The 26,585-nt window shown below is 36.9% G+C and overlaps 1 protein-coding gene across 1 annotated transcript; it reads right to left on the reverse strand.

Annotated features, from left to right (window-relative positions):
* Positions 1–20,802: 20,802 nt before the first annotated feature.
* LOC103940821 (amidophosphoribosyltransferase, chloroplastic-like) lies at positions 20,803–22,867 on the reverse strand. The gene has a single exon (XM_048576145.1). It carries the CDS (start codon positions 22,829–22,831, stop codon positions 21,068–21,070), a length of 1,764 nt encoding a protein of 587 aa, XP_048432102.1. The 5' UTR covers positions 22,832–22,867; the 3' UTR covers positions 20,803–21,067.
* Between the last annotated feature and the right edge of the window lie 3,718 nt (positions 22,868–26,585).

The raw sequence follows: 26,585 nt of genomic DNA on the forward strand, positions 1-26,585 counted from the left end.
GTGCACCGACGCTTTGGCGACGAGATCAACTCTCATAAAAAAGGGAGTGAGGCTCCATGTTTCATGCCCGAGATGTGATGGTCTTTGTGAAACAGCGCAACACGTGCTGCGGGATTGCAGTTTTTTTCATGAGCAGTGTTGTTCCCGGCGGCTTTGGGCTTGGGACTACTAGAAAATATAAATTTGCCGACAAATTATAAACCGACAAAGCAAAATTTTGTCGGCACAAGAGTCCTTTCTCGACGAAAATTTTAATTTGTCGGCTAAATACTCACGATAGAATCAATTTATAACACCAATCTTAGTTGAGAAAATTGGAACGTTAGCCGACGATTATTTGGTAGGCGTAAATTCGATGCCCTGACAAATTTTGTTTTGACGGGTAAACTTTGGCGGGAACTTTTCCCGTTATATTGAAATATTAGCCGATGATGTGAGGCAACAAATTATTTCATCGGCAAATTGATTAAAGAGGCAATAAAGTATGTCATCGGCAAGGTAATAATAACTCTACGTGATAGGTTTTTACCAGTGCACCTTTCCATTTTTTTCCGGGGAACGCAATCAAAGCTCTTGGCGACTATTTATGCTCTCATTCTATCTTTCTTGTTTCTCTATACGGACGGGAGCATAGATAAAGAGATATCTAGCATTTCATATTTATGGATTGTAGTTTTATGCCATCAATAATCTATATTGACAATTTGATTTCATAATATGTGAGTGTTTGGAAAAATAAAAACTTCCTTATAGTATTAGTCTTGCAACTTAACCCAATCTCTTTATGTTCGCTTCCATATACATTCCATGCAAACTAACTAATATTCTCATACGAAAATTATGTTGTAAAACTGTAAATCTAGATCATGTAGTGAAAAAGTTCTTCTTATCAATTCTGACTCCAAACTACTTTCTAGCAACAGATAACTTGGTTTAGGTTATGATCAATTATTAGTCAATTAGTCAATTACAATTGTAAATTTGAATACGGTTGTATGTAATCATCCATTATAAAAACATAACATATAATTATAAGAACAAACTTATAAATTTCCCAAGGCAATCCAAACCTACATCCCCCAATTGCATGATCTCCCTCCCATTTCTTCCTAATCCTATTTTGCCGCCACATGATCTCCCTCCCAGTTGCATGCTAATCCTATTTTGTCGCCTCATGATCTCCCTCCCAATTGCATGCTAATCCCGACTTCCCTCCCATATTATTCTCTCGCGCCATCCGATTTCAGTTTGATAACAATTCTTATTTATGAAAAAACTTGGCGGGGTCTTTCCCGCTCAAAAATAATTTTAACGATTTCTATCCCTAGGTTTATTTCTATCGCAACGTGATATCAACGATTTGACGCTTTGATTTTTCTATATCCACTAAACGATCATGTTTAAAAAAAAAATGAAAAAATCGGTGAGCAGAATAAAGCGTAAACAACAATCAATGGTTAAACATAAATCTAAAGTTTATGGATTATGGTTAGGCCTAGCAAACGGGTCGTGTCTGTCGTGTTCGTGTCGTTTTCATGTAACCCTTGTTATCTTAACGGGTCATGTCGTGTCACACCTGTTATCTTAACCGGTCCTTAACAGGTCGGGCGGGTAAAGTGACCCAAACCGTTATGACCCGTTAAGAAAAAATGTATTTTTTTTCTTAAATTTTTACATACCACACATTGCCACATAAATATTACTTCAAAACATTAAAACACATTTGTCGTTTAAGTACTACATCTACACTTGAAAATAAGAGCCTAATAAACAAACATCCATACACTACTAGTCTATTACAAAATATTAAATGTGCAAGGATATAATAGATTCACTGACACTTAAAAGTTTATTCATACTTTCATTAAGTATAACATAAGATTTTGTGGTATCCACTAGTGTAAATATTTTAAATTGAAGATCGAGTTCATTCATTGTATTCATATAGGATCAAGGAGTGTAGCTGTAAAAAATCATCAAAATCGGAGTTAAAATAACCGTTAAATCATGATTTTGCATTGATAACCGTTGAAAAGTTTTGTCCCATTACTTGATCTCTGAATGTTGTTTTTTGCAATTTTTGGCGTATGCGATCTCGAAGTATATACAAACATATTTGATAGTTGGATCGTTGAAACTAGTTTCGTAGAATGCGTATCCCATCAAAATAATAGATTCACTAACACTTAAGAGTTTATTCATACTTTCATTAAGTATAACATAAGATTTTGTGGTATCCACTAGTGTAAATATTTTAAATTGAAGATCGAGTTCATTCATTGTACTCGTATAGGGTCAAGGAGTGTAGCTATAAAAAATCATCAAAATCGGAGTTAAAATAACCGTTGAATCGTGATTTTTCGTTGATAACCGTCGAAAAGTTTTGTCCCATTACTTGATCTCTGAATGTTTGTTTTTTGCAATTTTTGGCATATGCGATCTCGAAGTATATACAAACATGTTTGACGGTTGGATCGTTGAAACTAGTTTCGTAGAATGCGTATCCCATCAAAATAATAGATTCACTAACACTTAAGAGTTTATTCATACTTTCATTAAGTATAATATAAGATTTTGTGGTATCCGCTAGTGTAAATATTTTAAATTGAAGATCGAGTTCATTCATTGTACTCGTATAGGGTCAAGGAGTGTAGCTGTAAAAAATCATCAAAATCGGAGTTAAAATAACCGTTAAATCGTGATTTTTCGTTGATAACCGTCGAAAAGTTTTGTCCCATGACTTGATCTCTGAATGTTTGTTTTTTGCAATTTTATGCGTATGCGATCTCGAAGTATATACAAACATGTTTGACGGTTGGATCGTTGAAACTAGTTTCATAGAATGTTTATCCCATCAAAATAATAGATTTACTAACACTTAAGAGTTTATTCATACTTTCATTAAGTATAACATAAGATTTTGTGGTATCCACTAGTGTAAATATTTTAAATTGAAGATCAAGTTCATTCATTGTACTCGTATAGGGTCAAGGAGTGTAGCTGTAAAAAATCATCAAAATCGGAGTTAAAATAACCGTTAAATCGTGATTTTTCGTTGATAACCGTCGAAAAGTTTTGTCCCATGACTTGATCTCTGAATGTTTGTTTTTTGCAATTTTATGCGTATGCGATCTCGAAGTATATACAAACATGTTTGACGGTTGGATCGTTGAAACTAGTTTCATAGAATGTTTATCCCATCAAAATAATAGATTTACTAACACTTAAGAGTTTATTCATACTTTCATTAAGTATAACATAAGATTTTGTGGTATCCACTAGTGTAAATATTTTAAATTGAAGATCAAGTTTATTCATTGTACTCGTATAGGGTCAAGGAGTGTAGCTGTAAAAAATCATCAAAATCGGAGTTAAAATAACCGTTAAATCGTGATTTTTCATTGATAACCGTCGAAAAGTTTTGTCCCGTTACTTGATCTCTGAATGGTTTTTTTTTTATGATTTTTTGGTGATGCGATCTCGATGGATATACAAACAAGTTTGACAGTTGGATCATTCAAATTAGTTTCGTAGAATTTGTATCCTATGAAGTTCAATGGTGTGTGTGAGTGTATATATATTTATTAAGTAGATTTAAATTTATTTATTTTGTACGTATAACACTTAAGAAATTTAATGGTATGTATGATATGAATGATTTGTAAAGATAATTGTTAGGGTCAAAGCACATAACTACTAAAGATTATACATAACAACTAAAGATTATACATAACAAAAAAAAAATCGAATCAGAACCCTCTATTAAAATTAGAAATCAGTAGAAGACAAAATTTAATTGCACGAATTGCTAGCCAGTGCTATTTGAATGTACCATGCATGTCACTCACAATTCTAAACTTTAAGAAAACACTATTTAACAAATTAAAAGGAGGCGCGCGCGGGATAAAAGAGCGGTATCAACATAGACGCGCGGAGTTGGAAAAAAAAAATTAACAATTAAGCACACGAAGCGGTTATCTCTCTCCATCCCACTCCTTCTCCCTCTCCCTCTCCCTCTCCACCTCCATCTCCCTCTCCACCTCCATCTCCATCGCTGCAAATAGACAAACCGACAGACTCCTTCCGGTGGAAATCGAAACCATCGTCAAAGTCAAAGCCTAAAAAAGGTTTTTCCCTCCTAATTGTCATCTTCAATTTACGTTTCTGATGGATAAACCCATCAGTTTTCTGTGTAATTCTCTTAGGGTTTTCATTTTTCTTTTTCGATTCTTTTGCGAGTATATTGTGGGTTCTTCCCTTTCTAATTCTCATCTGTAATTGTTTTACCTTCCATTCAATTTTTTTACTGGAATATATATATATATATATATATATATCTCTCTCTCTCTCTCTCTCTCTAAATTTGTTCAATTTTCCTATACAAAGGGCGGTTACAAGGCTGGGCTTATATACTGAAGAATCTGATTATATTCTAGGCTAGCTGCTTTCTTTGGTAAGGTATGTTGTTACATCGTCACCCTCAGCCTATCTTATTCATTGTTTGATTGCTGGTCCTAATGAATGTTGCATGTAAAATTAAATTTGTAAACAGGGAGTAGATACTTTATATGCCATGGACAGGGAATGGATACGAAATCCGAATCAAGTGAGTAGGGAATATTTAAATGGGATTTCAGAATTTTTGAAAACGGCAAGCAAACATGTCAACGTTGAGGGTTATACTAAGTGCCCATGCCAGAATTGCAACAACTGTAGATTGAAGTCATTGAGAGAAATTCAGCAAGATTTGGGTAGATATGGAATGTCATTCAATTATACTACATGGACTCATCATAGGGAACGATTGAGAACTGTTTCAAGTTGTTTAAACCCACAACCAGTGTCGCGACCTATTAATGAAATAGGAAGTGATAATGATCATGTAATGAATGTAATCAACGATCTAGGTTTCCAATTTTTGGTTGATTTGGTCATCCATTTGTATAATATTGGTAAAAACAATGTCCTTTGACTTTAATTCCAGATTTCCAATGTAATTTTTCGATATTGTGGTTTAGGTTTGACATATTTGTTTTTCCTTTCTATAACAATTGCAGGTTGTTTATGGCTAAGTGGAATTCTGAGCTAGATAGCTTACAACTGGTATCAGCACGGCATGGAGACCAGTGTGAGGATCATTCATGCCAGGTAATTTTGATATTTGAGGATTAACTTGATTAGTAGATGTCCATATCTTCTTGTTTACACTGATAAAGATTATAAACAGTGATGAATTAGGGTGCTTTAGTATCGTTTATTTATGTTTCCAGGTGCATATGCTTATGTTCTAGAGTTATAACCTACTTAGCTAGGTCGGTAGTGTTATGTTTATATACATTATAGACCTTTCAAGGATTTATATCATCTACTTATCATGTTGCCTTGTTTACAGAGTGTGAGAATCATGTTGCCTTGCTGTTATGTTTATCTTGTTGTTTACAGTGATGAATTACATATAAGTAGTTGATGCTAACTTGATTATTACCTGGTATCTATTAAACATGTAATTTTTCTAGGTTGTGATGCTGCATGGTGTTGGTAAGTTAACTTGATTAGTAGATATCTTTATCTTGTTGTTTACACATTTATGGTTTCATAAGTTATTTGTTTAGAAATACAACTCTAGTGTGGCCTTGCATTTCCTTAGTGTCAATGATATTTAGCACTCTTAAAGTTTGCTAATCAAGTTTTTTTAATTTGTTTTTCTTCTACAGTTGTTTGATACTGGAATGTTTCATGATGATCCTCATCGTTTCCCAATTTCATGATGCTGAATATCAATGTGATGAGGACTATAGTGAGAATGGTGATACTTAAGGATATTTTATCTATATTATAGTTGTTGAAATGAAAATATAGATTTTTTTGTATTTTGTAACTAAACCCTTACATTATTTTATATTACATGAATTTTATGTTGTTCCTACATTAATTCTTCATTCACGCCCCTTCTCGATCTCTTAAGCTTGCTTGTTTGTGATGGTTAAAAATATTATTAAAAACAAATGTGAATAAAAATTAGAAAATATTGGACTTGACATGTTTTGTCGGCACAAAAACAATTAGCCGACAAATGTTTTTGTTCACAAAAGATTCAACCAACTAATTATTTTGTCTACACAAGTAATTTGAGCCAACAAACCAGTTTGTTGGCATAGGACTACGTAGCCGAAAAACCATTTTGTCGCGACAAGATTACTTAGCCGTCAAAATGTTTTGTCACGACAAGATCACTAAGCCGACAAAATGTTTTGTCGCGACAAGATCACTAAGCCGACAAATAACTTCATCGTGAAAAAATAACTTGTGCTGACAATATATTTTGTCGCAATGCTGTTTTGGTGACGGGCACAGTTTGACGGCTGAGATTTGTCGCCTTAAAAATGAGCCAACGAAATATTAAGATTTGTCGAGAAAGATCTTGCGCGACATGCTTTTAGCGACAAAATTGCCGACAAAATTTTTCGTTGGAAAAGGCTCTTTGCCGACGAATTTTGACTTTTGCCGACAAACTAATTTTGTCGGCAAAGTGGAAATTTCTAGTACAGTATCGAGTTTTGATGACTCTCTGAAGGAGTGGCTTTTCAGAATTTTGGAGGAGAAGAAGGTGGAGTTTGAGGCAGTAATGATGTTGATTTGGGCTATTTGGAAGGAAAGGAATGGTTTGGTTTCGGAGGGGCGGGCTAATAGTCCCTTAGAGGTGGTTCAGAAGACCTTTTCCTGGCTGCATGATTTTCAGGCGGGTAATCAACTTCCCAGCCATGTTAAGGAGCACAAGCGGAACCGGTGGGTAGCGCCTAGTGATGGGTGGTTCAAATTGAACATTGACGGAGCTGCAAAAATGGCGGAGGGGGTTGGAGGCGCTGGAGGAGTCCTTTGCGGGAGAGATGGAGTTTTCAGGGCAGCGGGAGTGTGGCGTTTTCAGGGCCTGTCCTTGGTCAAGCAAGTCGAGCTGCTTGCTATTCGGGCCGGCTTTCAACTTGTGAATACTCTACGATGCAACCAGGTGGCGATGGAGACTGATTCTTTGGAAGCTTTTTTGCTGCTTGCTATGGGAGCTAGTGGCATGGACCTGTCTAATCTTGGCTTTATTGCCAATGATATACAGGTGTTGATGGCTGAGTTTTATGGGCAAAATTTCGTATTTCCACGTCAGTGTAATAGTGTGGCACATCTCCTTGCTAAGTCTAGTTTATATAATTGTGAGTCATTTGTTTAGTTTGAGGAACTCTGGATTTCATTCGTGATGCACTTAACTAAGATGTAAACCCGCATTGAGTTATTTAATCAATAAAGTTATCGTTTAAACAAAAAAAATAAAAATAACACCATATGCATTATGGTCATATTAAAAACTTTCTAGAGAAAATTCAGTACTTATCTCACTAGTGTGATTCACATAACTGGTAAAATATCAATTTGCTTTATAACTAGTTCAATTAATGTGGTGAAACTTAGAAAGTGAAATTTACTTCTTACCCTAATAGTTATAATCACTTTCTAATATATTTCAAACCTGCAAAATTAATTGGATTTCGATAAGAATTTGATAAATTCACCAACGATGCATGCATGCATATGGTTAGAAAAGGATGCAGAAATTTGGAAAGAGAAAGTTAATTCTTACCTAAATAGTTAAGATTACATTCTAATTCAAATTGGCCAAATTGTTATTAAACTCACGATTTGGAATGCTATTAGCAGCAGGAGTAACCAGCCTTTATCTATGGACCAACTGAACATCCCTCAGTTCAACCCTTCACAAACTCATTCATGTCAATTTTCACAAAGCTTTAGTGAGGATATTAATGGTAGCAAAAGAATGGGGATACCACCCTCGTCCTCATCCTCCTCCCACTCGCATCATTTCCTACCCATTTTGCCCTGTTCTGAGATCATGGTGTCCCGACGTGGGAACCAACAAATGGGTTCACAAAATTTTAACCCAGGACCCAGCCATTCCCGATCATTGTCCCAACCAACCTTCTTTTCAACTGATTCATTGCCCCCCTTAAGCCCATCCCAATATCGTAACTTTTCCTCGTCGGCGTCCATGCAGAATGGTGATGTAGATTTTGTCTTCCTCGTCGTCGTTTGCAATTCTTCGAAGATATATGTTGATTTTATCTTCTTTTCGTTACGTGCACGGAGATTTTGATGGTCTCACAAACGAAACTAATGAGTTGAAGTTTCGCCTTCAAGCTATGGAACAACAGGAACGACTCCTAGATGGTATGTATCAAGATTGCATTAGGCTTATGGTGCAAAACAGTAGGATATTCAGTTCTTGGGTAGGAAACATGCATGAATATATTATATATATCTCAGCACATTTACAGTAGTTTTTTTTTTTTTTCAACTTTTTGTTTTATTTACAATAAGGTGAAAGAATAACATATAAGTAGTACTTAGTGTTAAGACTTAATGCAACAAAGAGTTGGATTATTCATTTGAAGATGAGGCTGTGAACACGGAAAATTCCTGAAAACAAGAGACAAGAATACGTGTACAAAAATAATATTTTTTGTGTTTAATGATTTTGGGGTTACGATCTCTTTGTAATTTGGTCCTTTGATTCGATCTCCGTAAGATGTAGATTTGTTGATCCAAGGGCCATCGAAGCTTGATCTTGGATGAACAGTTGTAAGTTTCTTCAAGGGCCTTCGTGGCTTTGATCTTGAAGGTTGATGGAAGTTTCTTCAAGGGCCTTCGGGGCTTGATCTTGAAGGTTGATAGATGAGCGGATCTTCAAGGGCTTTTGGGCTTGATCTTGAAGAATGGGTGTATGGGTTTGTTGAGGTTGTTGATCCAAAGGGTCGTTGGGGCTTGATATTAGGATGAACGGATGATGAATGATGAACACTTTCTTCAAGGGCCTTCGGGGCTTGATCTTGAATAATGGTTGAGCGGATCTTCAAGAGCTTTTGGGCTTGGTCTTGAAGAACGGTTGGATGTGTGGATTTGTTGATGTTGTTGATCCAAAGGGCCGTTGGGGCTTGATCTTAGGATGAACGGATGATGAATGGATCTTCAAGGGGCGTTGGGCTTGATCTTGAAGAATGGGTGTATGGGTTTGTTGAGGTTGTTGATCCAAAGGGCCGTTGGGGCTTGATCTTAGGATGAACGGATGATGAATGAATCTTCAAGGGGCCGTCGGGGCTTGATCTTGAAGGTTGATGGATGAGCGGATCTTCAAGGGCTTTTGGGCTTGATCTTGAAGAACGGTTGGTTTTCTTCAAGGGTCGTCGATGCTTGATCTTGAATGAACAGTTGGTTTTCTTCAAGGGCTTTTGGGCTTGATCTTGAAGAATGGATGTGTGGGTTTGTTGATGTTGTTGATCCAAAGGGTCGTTGGGGCTTAATCTTAGGATGAACGGATGATGAACAATGAACACTTTCTTCAAGGGCCGTCGGGGCTTGATCTTGAAGGAGGATTTGACGAAGAACGAATAGTGCTTTCTTGAGAGCTTTTGAACTTTAAGGCTTCAAGGTTTTGGTGTGTGTTTTTGTTGATGTTGTTGATCCAAAGGGCCGTTGGGGCTTGATCTTAGGATGAACGGATGATGAACAATGAACACTTTCTTCAAGGGCCGTCGGGGCTTGATCTTGAGTTGGTGGAAGTTCTTCAAGGGCCATTGGGGCTTGATCTTGAAGGAGGATTTAACGAAGAACGAATAGTGCTTTCTTGATCCTTCGGGATTTTCTTGAGAGTTTTAGAACTTTAAGGCTTCAAGGTTTTGGTGTGTGTTTTTGTTGATGTTGTTGATCCAAAGGGCCGTTGGGGCTTGATCTTAGGATGAACGGATGATGAATGATGAACACTTTCTTCAAGGGCCGTCGGGGCTTGATCTTGAATAATGGTTGTGTGGATTTCTTCAAGGGCTTTTGGGCTTGATCTTGAAGAACGGTTGGTTTTCTTCAAGGGCCGTCGAGGCTTGATCTTGAATGAACAGTTGGTTTTCTTCAAGGGCTTTTGGGCTTGATCTTGAAGAATAGATGTGTGGATTTGTTTGTTGATCCAAGGGGCCGTCGGGGTTTGATCTAAGGATGAACAGTTGATGAACAATGAACACTTTCTTCAAGGGTCGTCGGGGCTTGATCTTGAGTTGGTGGAAGTTCTTCAAGGGCCATTGGGGCTTGATCTTGAAGGAGGATTTGACGAAGAATGAAGAGTGCTTTCTCCATTCTTCGGGATTCTTGGGAATTTGGGGGTTGGATGCTTGAGAGCTTTAGAGTTTCAAAGCTTCAAGGATTTTGGATGTGTGGGGAGTATTCTCTTCCATTTTGGGAGTAGAGAAATGTATTTGTGAATTGGTGTTGGTTTGTGAATTGGTGTTTGTGTCTTGATGGAGAAGCCTATTTATAGGCTTTGAGAGTGAATCACCACCATCCATTTTTTTGGTGAAGTGAGTGGATGTTGTAGGTGAAGTAAATGGAGTTGGTAGGGTGAAGTAAATGGAGTTGGTAGGGTGAAGTAAGTGTGTGAGGTTGGTGAAGTAAATAGAGTTGGTAGGGTGAAGTAAATGGAGTTGGTGGGTAAAGTAAATGGAGTTGGTAGGGTGAAGTAAATGGAGTTGGTAGGTAAAGTAAGTATGTGAGGTTGGTGAAGTAAATGGAGTTGGTAGGGTGAAGTAAGTATGTGAGGTTGTTGAAGTAAATGGAGTTGGTAGGGTGAAGTAAGTGTGTGAGGTTGGTGAAGTAAATGGAGTTGGTAGGGTGAAGTAAATGGAGTTGGTGGGTGAAGTAAGTGGATGTTGTAGGTGAAGTAAATGGAGTTGGTAGGGTGAAGTAAGTGTGTGAGGTTGGTGAAGTAAATGGAAGTTGTAGGTGAAATGAGTGTGTGATGTAGGTGAAATAAATAAATGTTGTAATTTTAATACTTTGGTTAACATTTATTTCACTGAAATTTCGATGTCTACAGAGGCATCTGAAACCTAAAGAATACGAGTAAGAGCATATGACATCTCAGTTCCCGATTGGCTCGTATAAAAAAAAAAAAGAAAAAAAAAAAAAAGAGAGCTACATGTACTTGTTGTAGTGCTCATGTAAAAAACACTTACGCTCATGAACGGATTTTTTAGAAACATGACGTAATCATTATTAGAAATTCAAGTGCATCAAGAAGAAGAATCTGATAGGTGATTCTTGATAAATCACGAAAAGTATCAATTTTAAGTTTTCTTACCAGAAGGTGTCTAAGACAAGCTATGGTTTGGCACGAATTGAGGTCAAACTTTGCATTCTATTGCAAAAAACCAAATTCCTTTCATGAAGTGAGAATTACTTACGGAATGGAACTTATGCACATTTAAATTGTTAGATTTGTATTAAATCTTAAAGTTAATTAGTTGTAGGAGTGTTAAAGTTGAGAACTTCCCATGTTAGTTGTTACTCTACCATTGAATAAGTGCTATATTTGAGTAGTTCTTGCACTTACACAATGCTTGTTGAATATGACAGCTCTAAATGAAGCCTTAACTTGGGAGGTTCGACATTTGAAGATTGCTACAACTCATCTGAATGACGACTCTCCTCCTTCTTAAGGGATATACTTCTGTAGCGTTTTGTGAGATACTCCAGTTGCAGCAACAGTCTTTGGTTGAATTCAACGTCTATCAACAACGAACACTTCAGCAACAATAGCATAATGGCAACATAACCTCAAAGCGAAATCAATTCAATGGGATATAGAAGACAAATTTATTTTTTTTATTTTATATTTTACAGTAAAGAATAATGGTTTTAAGATCATCTTCTCTATTCTAATTTATAGTTAAATTTTAGCTAAATATGCTATAAAACTATTTTAGGAGCTCCTAAAAGAATTTGCTCTAACTATGCTTTCTAGTTTAAGGAACAATAACTAAGGGGTTTTTTTTTTGGAACAAACAATATTATCTACATTAAGGGAGATGGGTGGGTTTAGCCTCACAATGGGTTAACAATATTGTGGTTCAAATTCGCTTTCGGCGAAAATCAAACCTAAGACCTCTCACTTACAAGTGAAGATGAATACCACCAGACCGTAGTACTAAGTGGCAACAATAACTAAGTTAAACTGTGATACCTCGTCCTAAATTGTTGTTTTTTTTATCGAACTTATGAAATTACCCCTTGAGGCATGAACATTGACTTTCATTGACCACCTCGTCGAAATGCGTTTGACTAATTTTCTTAGCTTATTCTTATCGTACTCATGGCCACGAACGCGTAGGCGTGAACGAATTCGAATTCGGAGTTATAATAAAGATTTTACGTTTCGAAACGTCGAACATTTTTCGGATATTTCACGTTTCATCTCTTGTGACATTAATTTGTGAGCCCTTGGGACTCACTTTGGATTCTTGTCCCCTTATCCCCTCCCCCACACGTGCACTTTACCTCTCTCCCCTATATTATTTCTGTTATCTCTTCCCTCTCTCTAACTCTCTTTTTCTCTCAACTCTCTCCCTCTCTTTCTCTGGGCAAGCTCCCAAAACAACCCCATCCGAGGGTTTTCACCCAAACAAACCCTACAACAACGACAACACCAGGCAATTTTACCGTTGAATTCAAATGGCCTTTGTCTCAAGATTGGTGGACATGGAGATAGAAGTTACTTGAAAAATTGAATGGCCGCCTCTTGCAAAACGTGTCCATGTGATATGCATAAGCATGAAAAGCTTCATAGAACGGTACTCAAGTTCACACTTCTGAATTCGAAACACCACTATGCATCGGATCACCAAGCGAAGAAAGAAGACTAAACGGTACATATTTTAGCTTACTCTGAAAGGTATTTTCTTTGGATAACTATCCATGCTCAAGAGGAATAGGTTGCCTTTTTAGATACATAGTTAGGGGCAATTACGAGACCATCATTTTATAGGGCCGGAGTAAGGCTAAGCAGAATACTAATACCTTAGAAGTTCGATTATGGACTCGACAGCTCCAAGCAGAGCTAGATCAGACAGATCAGTTGTGCCACCATCATCCTATTCTAGGAGAATAGGCGAAGTCCGAGCAAATATGCTGGAATGACCATGCTTGTTCCGTAAGACATGAGATTCGATCCAGATATGGATACAATTAGATTTCTCACAAGTCTTAGGTTTCCTTACAATCTAAGTATTGGCGTGCACTGCAAGTAATCACAATTCTTAAGAATGTGCAATACCTACTTCCATATATCCTCTAGGATTCTCCCAGCTTAGAATGAGAATTTTATCCTGCAAAGGTCTTTCTCCCAATAGTTCAAATACATCCATCTAAGGTTTGTCTTTAGTAATGTGATCTCTATACTTTACTTATCCTACTTAGTGCTTGAGTCTAAAACTGCTTACTAACTTGATCGTCAGAGATCCTTTGACAGGCACACACACACCTTCCTTAGACCTGTTCACAGTAGTTCTCTATTTTGTAGGTTGCTTGGATATGTGCCTTCATCATCTGTGGCAATGCATAAATTAGGTTCCACAAAATTGGTTGCCAACTGATTTGGAAGCCATTTCATGGAACCATATTTATAGGGGGCAAGTTTCTTGGCACATGCAGTCACTAACGCTGGTTTTAGTTTTCATAATTTTCATGTTTGGAATAAAACGTTGTCTTCCATTGCAAGGAAAGCCTTCTTGTTTGATCGTATTGGAATTGGGTGTGATCAAGATCATACTATCTATTATTTTTCTTCTTATAAAAAAAATGATTATTAACAATCTCGCCGCTTAGTAATCAACCAATTGTTTTTACTTGTTTTGCCAAAAGGTGACTATTCGTTTGTTATTACACTATATGTTGATTAATATATCTTATTAATTTTTTACCACGAATATAGAGAATGCATGTACTTGATTTGATTTATGGCGTACTCCCACCATCACCTAAACAACAACAATAAAATAATAAAATAAAATAAAAAAACAACAACAACATTGTATAGAGACTTTTGCCAAATTGTATTGATTGAAAATTTTCAAATTATTGCATCGTACAACGAAGGTAGAAAACTTATTAGCTCTTTTTGGTAGCCAATAGTATTAAGGAGGGACTAAGGGACATCAACACTTATAGGTGCAGTAACAACCAACTTTACCAGGATCACCTTTGGCACTACATTCATGTATGTGTACTTTCTAATGCCCGTATTTACTAAAATACTTGGCACTGCAATCATCTAATGTACACTCACTAGGATACAATTGAGTTGTGCATAACTTTTGTGCGTACACTTGACACACATTTTTCTTCTTCAATGTAGCTGCAAAATTTACAAAACTTAAACAAGTGAATGAACAAAATGGATAATACTTGCATCCTCCACATGTCCCACCATCTGCAAGTAAGGTATCTTGGCTGACTAAAATCAATGATTGGAACTGTCTAATTTATTAATATTCATTTGAAAACCAATTCTACAAAAAATATTCACATTAGGGATTTTTTTTCGTCCAAATGTATTAAATAAATGGATGGTTTATCATAAATATAATACTTGGTACATAAACCGTCGTTTGTTCTATACATTTGAATGACTAAATGATCTTTGATTGAAATTATTTTTTGTAAAGATGATCTTCAAATGAAGATACAACGACTTAAAGACAAGTGTTGTGCCACTCTACATTTTCATTTTAAATTGAAAAGGTGGTATGTCCACATGCACTTTGAAGACATAAAAATCTAAAATCTTTTGTATAGTTCTTACCACAAAGATAAACAAATAAAAAACCAGAAAAACAGTGTCAAAGTAAGAAGAAAACAAACATGAGGCAAGAAGAATAAGTAAGAAGAAATGAAATAAAGAAAGTCTAGACATCTCTACAACTCTCTGTGGTAAATACTGCTAATATCTTAGTTGGTGTAATAGTTTGACAACATGAGTCTATAGCACACGAATATATAGGTAAGGCGACTATGAATGGGTAACCAAACTAAGAAAGGTTGAAAACTATTCAAAATTTTTTTGCTTTATATTTAAAAAAAATACTATTGAATCCCTATAGCATTTACACTCACTTTCCTAACTAAATTAGACTACAACACTCCCCTTTAGTGTGTAAATACTCAAACAAAATGTCAGCAATGAAGTAAGTTCAGTTGAGGTGTCGTCAGTACATTAAGCGAATGCGAGTCTCAAATTTGTTTTTTGTCGAACTAATGAACTATTGATCACTAAATTAATTCAATAGACTGGGGCTAACAAGGTTGAGTTGTGGATGCAAGAAAATAGTGACATTCAGGTCATATTGGTTTTGAATTGCTTCGGCCAAGCAATGAAGAAAATAGAGCCCAATTTTAAGATTAGCCATGGGAACACCAACAAAGTTGGGTATTGCTAGAAGCAAACATGCCACATAATGGCTTGGGACGAAATTAGGGCTAGCCCAACGACTCGAGCTGCTGGCGAAGGGCAGGAATCCAAACTAAGGGAGAAACCTTCCTCTAGCGTCACATTGCAAGTGTTAAAATCCTTGGCCCGAGAATTGGGGCAAGGAAAAGAAGAATAGTTCATTTTTACAAGTTATTTTAGGTATAGTGCAAAGGTCTTTCATCCTTAGTCTGATAAATGGATTGTGACGATTGTGGAGCAAAAGATTCTTCATAGTTTAATGTTTAATTTTTTATACCGAAGTCAGGTGGCATTCCAAATATCGTGATAAGAAAGTTTATGAATACTAAGTTTAAAAGGTTGTGTTTTTCCGAATAGACATTACCAAGGGGCTTTTTAGCACAATTTTGGGCCCTACAAACTTATTATATTCTGCTCCATTCCTAATTTCCTCTAAAAGTTCGTTTACCTTGGAAAGATTAATCAGATTACAGTTTTATTTCACGAATAGGAGAAGCAAGGGATGAAGAAGGATACAAAATTCACACAAACACAAGTTTATTTTCAAAGTCTCAAGGAAAGGGCACGAAAGACTAGTACAATTGTTTTGGGGAGAAAGTCCTCACCCCTAACATGCAAATTCTACTAAGAAAACTACAATGCATACTTGGCTGGGATAATCAATTCTAATGAGGATCACTTGTCAGTGGCGTCCACTCCTAGATAAGGGCGAATAAGGCTCCAATGAAAAACCTTATAAAGAATCTCGATATTTTGTTGAGATTGCACCTGTGCCTAGAAACGATGAGAAGGATACCGCAAGGGGATGTATGTTATAAAAAAACCCACAAGAAGCAAAGAATGGTATTATAACTTGATTCAGGCTTGCTTGACTTGGCTTGGCAAAGATTGATGTGATGAAAGCAAGTTTCAAGTTTGTAAATTTTAGGTATCGAAGCTTTAGAAAGGTAACTGGGTTTGAAAAGAGGATCAAGAAGCAAGCAATGAGACTCCATGATTCACATTAAAGAATGCGAAAGTACAAGGAAACCTATCAGTGAAGAGGCTATTTAAAGGCAGTACAAGGCAATCTTACCGTTGAATACAAAGGGTCTTTGTCTCAAGATTGGTAGATACGAAGATCGAAGTTACTTGAAGAATTGAATGGCCACTTCTTACAAAATGTGCCCACATGATACACACAATCATGAAAATCTTCATGGCACAGTACTCAAGATCACATGTCTAAATTCGAAACGCCATTATGCATCGAATCACCAAACGAAGAAAGAATACTAATTGGTACGTATTCAAGCTTACTCTGAAAGGCATGGCCGTTGGATAACTATCCATGCGCAAGAGGAATAGGTTGTCTTTAGATACATAGTTAGGGGCAATTATGGGACCATGATTTTTGATGGGCGGAGTAAGGCTGATCAAAATACAGATACCTCAGAAGTCCAATCAAGAACTTGATAGCTCCGAGCAGAGCTGGATCATAAGGAGAAGCAGCACCACCATCACCATATTCTGGGACAATAAGCGAAGTCTGAGCAACTATGCTGGAATGACCATGCTTGTTCCGCAAAACATGTGGATACACTTAGATTTCTTATAAGTGAATGTGGATACACTCAGATTTCTTATAAGTCATGGGTTTCCTTACGATTTAGGAATTGACATGCGCCGCAAGTAATCACAACTCCTAAGAAGGTATAATCTAGGATTTTCCCAGGTTAGAATGAGGATTTTATCCTACAAAGGTCTATCTCCCAATGGTATAAATACATCCATCTAGGGTTCGTCTCTAGTAATGCAATCACTATACTTTAATTCTCTTGCTCATTGCTTGAGTCTAAAGCTGCTTACTAACTTGACCGTTGGAGAGCCTTTGACCGGCACACACATACACACCCCCAGAGACCTACTCACAGTTGTTCTCTGTTTTAAAGGTTGCTCAGATTAGTGCCTCCATCATCTCTGGCGGTGCACGAATGTGGTTCCAAAAAATTGGTTGTGGACTAATTTGGAAGCCATAGTCACTAGCACTGGTTTTAATTTTCATAATTTTCATGTTTGGAATAGAACTTTGTCATCCGTTGCCGTCTTGTTTGATCGTATTGGAACTGGGTGTAATCGATGTCACACTATCTATTATCTTTCTTCTTATAAAAACATGATTATTAACAATCTCGCCGCTTGATAACTCAACCAATTGTTTTTACTTGTTTTGCCAAGAGCTAACTATTTTTACCTGGGGGGGGGGGGGGGGGGGGTGGGGTTTGTGGGGTGGTGGTGGTATCCTTAACTTCCATATCTTCTTGAGGAGCTTTTGCTTTTAACTTCTTAATTAATATATCTTATTAATTATGTACTATGAATATAGAAAATGCATGTACTTGAGTTAATATATTGCGTACTCCCACCATCACCTAAATAATAATAATAACAACAACAACAATAACAATACGACAGCAATAATAATAATAAATAACAATAACAATAATAATAACAATAACAATAAACAACACTTTACTTTTGCCAAATTTTATTAATTGAAATTTTCAAATTATTACATCGCACAACGAAGAGAAAACTTATTTGCTCTTTTTGGCAGCCAATAGTACTAAGGAGGGACTAAGGGACTTCAACACTTATAGGTGCAATAACAATCAAGCTCACTAAAAGCACTTTTGGCTTTGCATTCATATCCATCTGCTTTCTCTTGCCCGTATTCATTAAAACACTTGGTCCTGCAAGCATCTAATGTACACTGACTAAGATGGAATTGAGATGTGCATAACTTCTGCGCATACACTTGACGCACATTTTCCTTCTTCAACGCAACTGCAAAATTTACAACTTAAACAAGTGAATAAACAAAATGGATAATACTTGCATCATCCACATGTCTCACCTTCTGCGAATAACGTATCTTGACTAAATAAAATCAACTATTGGAATTGTTCAATGTATCAATATTAATTTGAAAATCAATTCTACAAAAAATTATTCAAATTGCAGATCATTTTTTCATCCAAATGTATCCAATAAATGGATGATTAATCATAAGCATATTATTTGGTATATAAACTGTCGTTTGTTCTATACATTTGAATGACTAAATAATATTCGATTGAAATGATTTTTTTTGTAGAGATGAACTTCAAATGAAGATACAACAACTTAAAGACAAGTGTTTTGCCACTCTACATTTTCATTTTAAATTGAAAAGGTAGTATGTCCACATACACTTTAAAGATGTAAAAATCTAAAATCTTTCGTATAGTTCTTACCACAAAGACAAACAAATAAAAAACCGGAAAAAACAGTAGCAAAGGAAAAAGAAAACAAACCTGAGGCAAGAAGAACAAGTAAGAAGAAATGAAATAAAGAAAGCCTAGACATCTCTACAACTCTATGTGGTAGATACTGCTAATATCTTTGTCTATGTAATGGTTTGACAACATGAGTCTGTAGCACACAAATATATAGGTAAGGCCACTATGAATCGTGACCAAACTAAGAAAGGTTGAAAACTATTCAAAATTGTTTTGATTTACTTTTATATAATAATTTTTTTTGCGTCATGTTATATATAGTTGATATATTATATCTGATAACCACTTTTCACATATATGTATATATATTTCTATCGAAAGAAATTCTATTATTGTACATAACTTTTCAAAAAAAAATTTCTTATATTTATGTGGTTAAAAATTTCGCATCATGTTTATATACAGTAGATTGATTATTGTTCAAATATGAGGTTTATTTTCCAAGTATGTATTTATTTTTTTCTATCCAAAGAAATTCCAATAAACAGGTTGAAAACTATTCAAAATTGTTTTGATTTACTTTTATATAGTAAAAATTTTTGCATCATGTTCATATATAATTGATATATTATATCCGATAACCACTTTTCAATCGAAAGAAATTCTATTAAACATTGTACAAAACTTTTCAAAATTGTTTTTCTTTATATTTATGTGGTTAAAAATTTCGCATCATGTTTATATGCAGTAGATTGATTATTGTTTAAATATGAGGTTTATTTTCCAAGTATGTATATATTTTTTTCTATCCAACGAAATTCCATTAAACATAATAATGTTGAGGCCTGTTCATCTGAACAATTATAGAGAGATAGAAACGGGGCGGTGGCAAAGAGAGAGGAGTTGGTGAATTTTGAAATGTGTATTATCTTACTCGATTGTGCCTTTATTTATAGTAGGAAAGGGAGAATCTTTACCCTTTAAGTAATACAACTCAAATAGGACAGTATTTAGACAGTCCACCTCAAACAAAATGTCAACAATGAATTAAGTTCACCTGATGGTGTCGTTGGCACATTGGGCGAATGCAAGTCTCAAATTTGTTTTTTGTTGAATTAATGGACTATTGATCACTAAATTAATTCAATAGACGGAGACCAAGCAAGAGTAGGCAGTGGAAGCAAGAAAAGATTGAAATTCATGTAATATCGGTTTTTAATGGCTTCGGGCCAAATAATGAACTGAGCTTCAAGCTCGGCATGAACTTGGGTTCATGCCAGCCAAGCGCGGCTCAGCATGCGGCTTGGCGCAACGTCGCAGCTCCAGGCCGCGTGCCGCGGCCAGGAATCGTGAAAATGGACCTTAAGTCAGAGTGTATTAAAGAGCAAACCAAAGCTCAGCCTTGTGCGTGACTACTCAAACTTGGAAAAGAAGAGAGGTTTTCCTTTTAATTTCTCACTTGGCATGTATGCTTCGTGAATATCATGCTAAAATAATCACCTTGATTTCATCAAAGTTCAATAACATCTGATATTGTGAATCTTCCTGAAGCACCATTATCCAAACAAAACTTGGAAAAGAAGAGAGGTTTTCCTTTTAATTTCTCACTTGGCATGTATGCTTCGTGAATATCATGCTAAAATAATCACCTTGATTTCATCAAAGTTCAATAACATCTGATATTGTGAATCTTCCTGAAGCACCATTATCCAAACAAAATACATGCCCATTTCTGGCAAGTTCACACAAGTTATAAACTCTCAAGAAGATAGACTAGGGTACTACATCACTCCATACAAATCACAGATTGTAAGACATCTTAAAGAAAGGGGAAACGAATCTTGGTAAGATATGGTTCAAACGATGAATCTTGGTAAGATAGATTTCATACAAGGGGAAACGAATGCAGAATACTAACAATCATGATCAGACTCAACTAACCCGGTCCTAACTTTTCATGCTCTGAATTTAATCTCAACAACAGGGTCCAAAAATATTAACCAATCCATATTAGCTTTCTGAATTTTGTCAAGCATCTTGACGTTTTCGATAATGAAATTTGAATCGACAAACAGACATTGTGGTGAAAAGCAGTAGTCAGCCTTGCATGAGTAAATCGAACAAGCAGCTAATAAACGCACAAAAGATAATATACAACAAACGCTCGAGCTAGTGAGATGCTAACAAGAAACTGGTAATGTTAGAGCTGCTGAATTCAGAACATTTAAGCTTGTATAAGAATTTAACCAAACGGCATACAAGAAAAGATAAATTCAATTTATCAGATGCAAAATTGAAAAGGAACCAACCAGACCGTGTACTTAGTCTTGCATTTTGGAACCCGAAATTCAAGGAAGCACTTAACCCATAATTTCAATCATTTGAAGACAGCAGTCAGTCCCAGCAAAGTATACCCTGTTCTGCTCCTTTGATCACAAAAAGCATCCACTGTAAACTGGAGGAGTCGCAAGCAATGTTATTAGATAATACTGCTCTCAAATTCCTTGTCCTTCGCCTCTTTCGGGCTCTGATTCGCTTGAACCCAGCCACCGTCGATGTTCTCGAAACTACCAACTAACCCATCATCCAAGGAATCACCCACTCGTTTCACTTTAACCTCGGTAGGCTCCACAGGGTATTTTCCAGAGAAGCAAGCATAACAAAAGTTAGGAGACTGACTGCCCAACATTTTCTCCAATTTACCAATTGGCAGAAAAGCAAGTGAATCCGATCCGATAAACTCCCTAATTTCCTCAATACTCATCCTATTTGAAATCAACTCCTCAGAGCTTGGTGTGTCCACTCCATAATAACAAGAACCAATAATCGGCGGGCTTGCAATCCTCATATGAACTTCCTTTGCACCAGCCTCCTTCAACAACCTAACAATTTTGGAAGAAGTGGTTCCTCTTACAATGGAGTCATCCACAACCACAACCCTCTTCCCCTCCAACACTGCACGAACTGGGGACAACTTGAGCTTCACACCAAAGTCCCTAATCTTCTGTGATGGCTCAATGAAGGTCCTCCCGACATAATGAGACCTAATCAAACCCTGCTGAAAAGCCACACCAGCTTTAGCCGCATAACCAAGTGCGGCTACCACCCCAGAATCAGGCACTGCTATCACAACATCACAATCAACCGGCGCCTCAGTGGCAAGTATCTCACCAAATACCCGTCGGGACTCATACACTGAACGACCGAAAACCACAGAATTCGGAAGAGCAAAGTAAATGTGCTCAAAGATACATTGCTTTGGCTGAGGATGAGACATTAGGCAAAGTGATTGAACCCCCTCCTTATCCACCACCACAACCTCCCCAGGAAACACCTCTCTCTCATATGTGGCTTCAATCAAATCAAGAGCACAAGTTTCAGAGGCAAACACAACAGAGCCATTGCTCCTCCTACCCATTACCAATGGCCGAAACCCGTGCGGGTCCCGAACCGCTACGAGCTTATCTTTGGTCACGAAAACCATAGAATAAGCCCCCTCAATCTGCTCGCACGCATCAACAATTCTCAAAATAAAAGGTCTATGCTTAGAAATTGCTATAAGGTGAAGAACAACCTCCGTGTCAGAGCTGGTGTTGAAAATGGAGCCGTTGTCTTCGAGCTTAGCTCGAAGGGAGCGGTAATTTACCAAATTGCCGTTGTGGGCAACCCCAACTGAGCCAAACCTGTACCCTGCAACAAAAGGCTGGACATTTTTTAGCATGGAGGAGCCTGCAGTGGAGTACCTGACATGCCCAATTGCCAAGTCGCCGGGCAGCTGGTCAAGCTTGGTCTGATTGAAGACCTCGGAGACGAGCCCCACGCCTGTTATAGACTGAAGCACGTCGTCTTTCACACACACGATACCGGCACCTTCCTGACCGCGATGCTGGAGCGCATGCAGGGCCAAATAGCAGAGGCGGGAGGCTTCTGGGTCGCCGTATATGCCGACCACGCCGCACTCCTCCCGGGGCTTTTCGTCATCAACATAATCGATTGAATTGCTGTCTGGGTTTTGTTTGGCGGCCGAGAAAATGTCGGAAATTGGGTTTTTAGAGTGGAGGGCGAAGGAGGAGGGCTTGTGGGTATGTGAAAGGGAGGAGGTTTTGAGAGGGAAAGTGGGTTTAGGGAGGGTTTTGGGGGAGAAGGAGGGAGGGGTTTTGTGGGTTCGGGGGATAGGAGAGGGATTGGAGAGAGAAGAAGAGAGAGTGGAGGAAGAGGGGTTGTTGGTGGCGGTGGCAGCCATGGGAGACTTGCAGAGAAGGCGGCGTTATGTGAAAGAGAAGCGACAGTGAAGGGAATGGACGAGTCGGAAGGAGTCGGAAGGAGTTGAGGTTTGTAGGTTTTTTTTGGGAGTTTGAAGGAATCAAGTAAATGTGTTAAATCACCCTCTGGTGAGATAGCTGCCTCACAAACAAAGATTCGTATTGGATTATTTTAATTTTTTATTATTTTATTTTTTATCGGTTCAAGTCGCCCTCGTCGGTTTGGGTTTTGGGGGAAAAACAACTTCAATAAAGTAAATGATTCTCATCTATTGATATTTCTCTTTACTTATAAGACGATTTTTATTAAAAGAAAATTTAAACTACATCATTATTTTGTGAGATTTAATCTACTTTCTTACTCATTAATGTAGATAATATTGTTTATTAAAAAAAATGTAATTCAATTCCAACTTTTTTTTGGCACTTCTTCCCGAATATTAAATTAATATTAGTTGGCTTCTTTTACTTGTACTATTTAAGAAAATTGAATTAGAGTTTTTTTAGATGAAAAAAATATAAAAGGTTGGTTTATGGATGAAAAAAGAAGGATTAGTCTGATATATTATGGGATCCATTTTTAAGTGACAAGTGATGCACACAATAAATATTTAATGAGAATTATGGTGAGAATATGGCTTTTTTAGGATACATCATTTGTCACATTAAATAGTACATTAATTTGGTTCAAAATATGGTCTTCCTAGAAAGTGATTTTATATGCTATTAGGTGTACTCACGTACACTTGATAACCTAACAAAGAAGAAGGTTAGAATTCAGATAGGGTTTCAAGGAGCTTATTTCTGCTCATGTGATTTCTCCATTTGTGGATTCTCAACTTGTAAAGCTTCTAATTCTTCTTTGTGGGCAATGATGATGGTGGTGGGCGCATCATGGCAGTTCATACCATTTCAGCAACTTGTACGACCTTTTTCTCTATGTTGGTAGCTTGAGTTGTAAGGTGGAGTTGGTGGTTTTGTATTGGATTTGGAGGTGATGGCTTGATGGGGGTTGTGGTGAATGTTACTTGTTTGGAATGTTTAAAAGAAAAAATTGAGACCAATTTTAGAATGAAAATAAAAAGTTTTGAGAGTTCTAGATACTTAACCTAATAATAATTGTTTTTAAAAAAAAATTATGTGGTAAGGTTTTGGCACAAAAGGCATAAATATATATTTTTTTAACAAATAATATTATCTACATTAAATGAGATGAGATGAACTTAACTTATATTAATAGTAAAAGTATTCGATATGAGTTCAATGGGACTTTACACTCTTCAATAAACCCTTTCCCACACAATTATAGTTGAAAATGCTTTAAATATGTATTAACACTCCACTAAGTGGGACTACTCTTCACTCGGCCACACGTCAGTCAATTTCACAATGATAACCCTATTTGATTTTAATTGGGTTCCAAAATCTATCTACTCTACTAATCAACATCAATATTGTATATTCACTTTAATCACCTAAGATCAGTGGTGAAGCCATAAATTTTCGGGGGAGATGCGAAATTTCAAAGCGTAAAATGTCCAAAAAAATATCGACACCCACATGATTTTAGATAGTAAACAATATTAATGTCGTTCATAATTTGTCAATATAAACAAGTTACAATGTCGTTCATATTTTGTGGTACTTTCCCTAATAATTTGGCATCATTCCTTTGGAACTTTGAAAATCCTCATCCAAATATGAATATGAATGCAATTAGCCAATTTTAGATGTGTCCTAGCAAGTGATCCATTTGTGAGTGATGGTAGCCGTGTTAGTTGCAGTGTGGTGTTGGTCATGCGAGTTGATGGGGGCAGTATGTTGGTGTTTAACGGAAACTTTTTAATAGAGGTAGAGTCCATCAATACATGTGAGTCTCATATCTATTAAAGAGATAGTACAAGTAGATGAAAAGAATATCATTTTTGTTAAGTGTGGTATTCTGATAAAAAGTCAACATGTATACTTTTTAGTGGCATGTATATCGACAATGTGAGTACTAATTAATATATTCATTTGATTAACATTCTCAAAATTATGGTTCTTAACTGAATTATATACTATCATTAAATTCATAAAGTAGAATAGAGATGTCTAACAAAAGACACAATAACCAACTTGACAATTTTTTTTTTTTTTGAAAAGACGATATTATCATTAAGGAGTGGGGGAGTGAGCTAAAGCCTCACAATGAGTTAGCAATAATATGGTTTAAATTCGCCTTTGGCGTGAATTGAACCTAAGACCTATCACTTACAAGTGAAGAGGAATACCATTAAACCGTAGTACTAAGTAGCAACTTGACAAAATTAAAACAACTAAAAAAATGAAATCGAGGGATAATCACAGCACCAAAATGCCTTCATTATAAATAAAATATTAAATGAAATAAAAAGAAAAACGAAAAAGAGCCCAAAAATTGGGCCGAACCAGTTTCATGTGGGTTGTAGATATAACTAAGTCAAAAGCCTATACCCGTGACGGCACCGTTCCATTAAAGCCAATAAACATAACGGCACAGTTCCTCTTAAAGCCAATATACGTAACGGCACCGTTCCTCTTAAAGCCAATAAACTAAAATATGCTACAGTTCTTCTTCCTTGCGAGAGATGTGTGAAAATTTCACTGTTTTAGTGCAGGTTCAGAGGAATGACGTCCAGTCTAGAGGGGCAGCTTATCACTCTTAGAGTCGAGTTCCGATGACCAGAGGTGCGACCACACCTACTTGCATCTTTGTGGCTTGCCACTGCATGCGCAACGTTTGGGCAACTGTAGCAAAAAACAAGATTTCATTTCCAGCTAGAGAAGGGGCGGGTACTCGTTCCTGGGCTTCATTTCCGGGGAAGGGAATGGCGGCCGCCACTCCTCACCCTCACGTGGCTTCGCCATTGCCTAAGACACGAGAGAGTGTAGCCAGTAGCCAACCAATATGTTGGTGTGTATATGTATATATAATGACATAGTGCAATATGAGGTTTGTTGTGCTAGGATAGCACCAACCTTTATGGAACCGACTCAAGCTAGCCCACAGGAAATTTATCAAATGGAAATGCAAGAACAAAATATAAAATGACACCAAGATTTTAACGAGGTTCCTCCACAGTCAGTGTAACTGGAGTACGTCCTCGGAGCAGTAGGAGCTCACCCAAGAGTCCACTATCAACCAAATGGGAGTTTACAAAGTGTTGGCAATCTCACAACCCAAAATGCCCAATACACCCAAAAGCTCTCACACACCAAAGAAACAAATAGAGAAGAAAATATAGTGATTAATTTCTTCTCTATACAAAGCTCAAAGCTATTACAATTACTTTGATGGATGATTACTAACCAAAAAAGAAGAGCACCTTCTTCTCTTCGAAATGGGGTTGCTGCTCCAGATTTCTTCTTCTTCTCTGCCCTCTGTTTTTCAGCTCTCACTCTCTCCCTTAAAACCAATGAGGATAATTGTTATCCTTTAATTAAAACCCCAAAGCCATCCGTGGCTTTTCCCATGGGTCAAGACAAAAAAAAACAATTCCTTTTTTTTCCTCCCCAAAACAAGGAAGACACAATGATGTTGTCCACCTTCTTTTTTCTTTTCAACAAACATCATCATGTCCACTTGGCCACTAATTCAACAATCTCCACCTTGGCCAAGTTTCGAAAACGCCATGATAAGCCAACCAACACAATTGACACAAAAATAACTCCCAAACACTAGCAAGAGAACAACTCATGCCGAGCCAATTCTCC

Source organism: the organism of the source record quoted next, unplaced genomic scaffold, assembly GCF_019419815.1.
Source record: "Pyrus x bretschneideri cultivar Hongxiangsu unplaced genomic scaffold, Pyrus_bretschneideri_v1 Contig85, whole genome shotgun sequence".
Taxonomy (NCBI): Eukaryota; Viridiplantae; Streptophyta; class Magnoliopsida; order Rosales; family Rosaceae; genus Pyrus; species Pyrus x bretschneideri.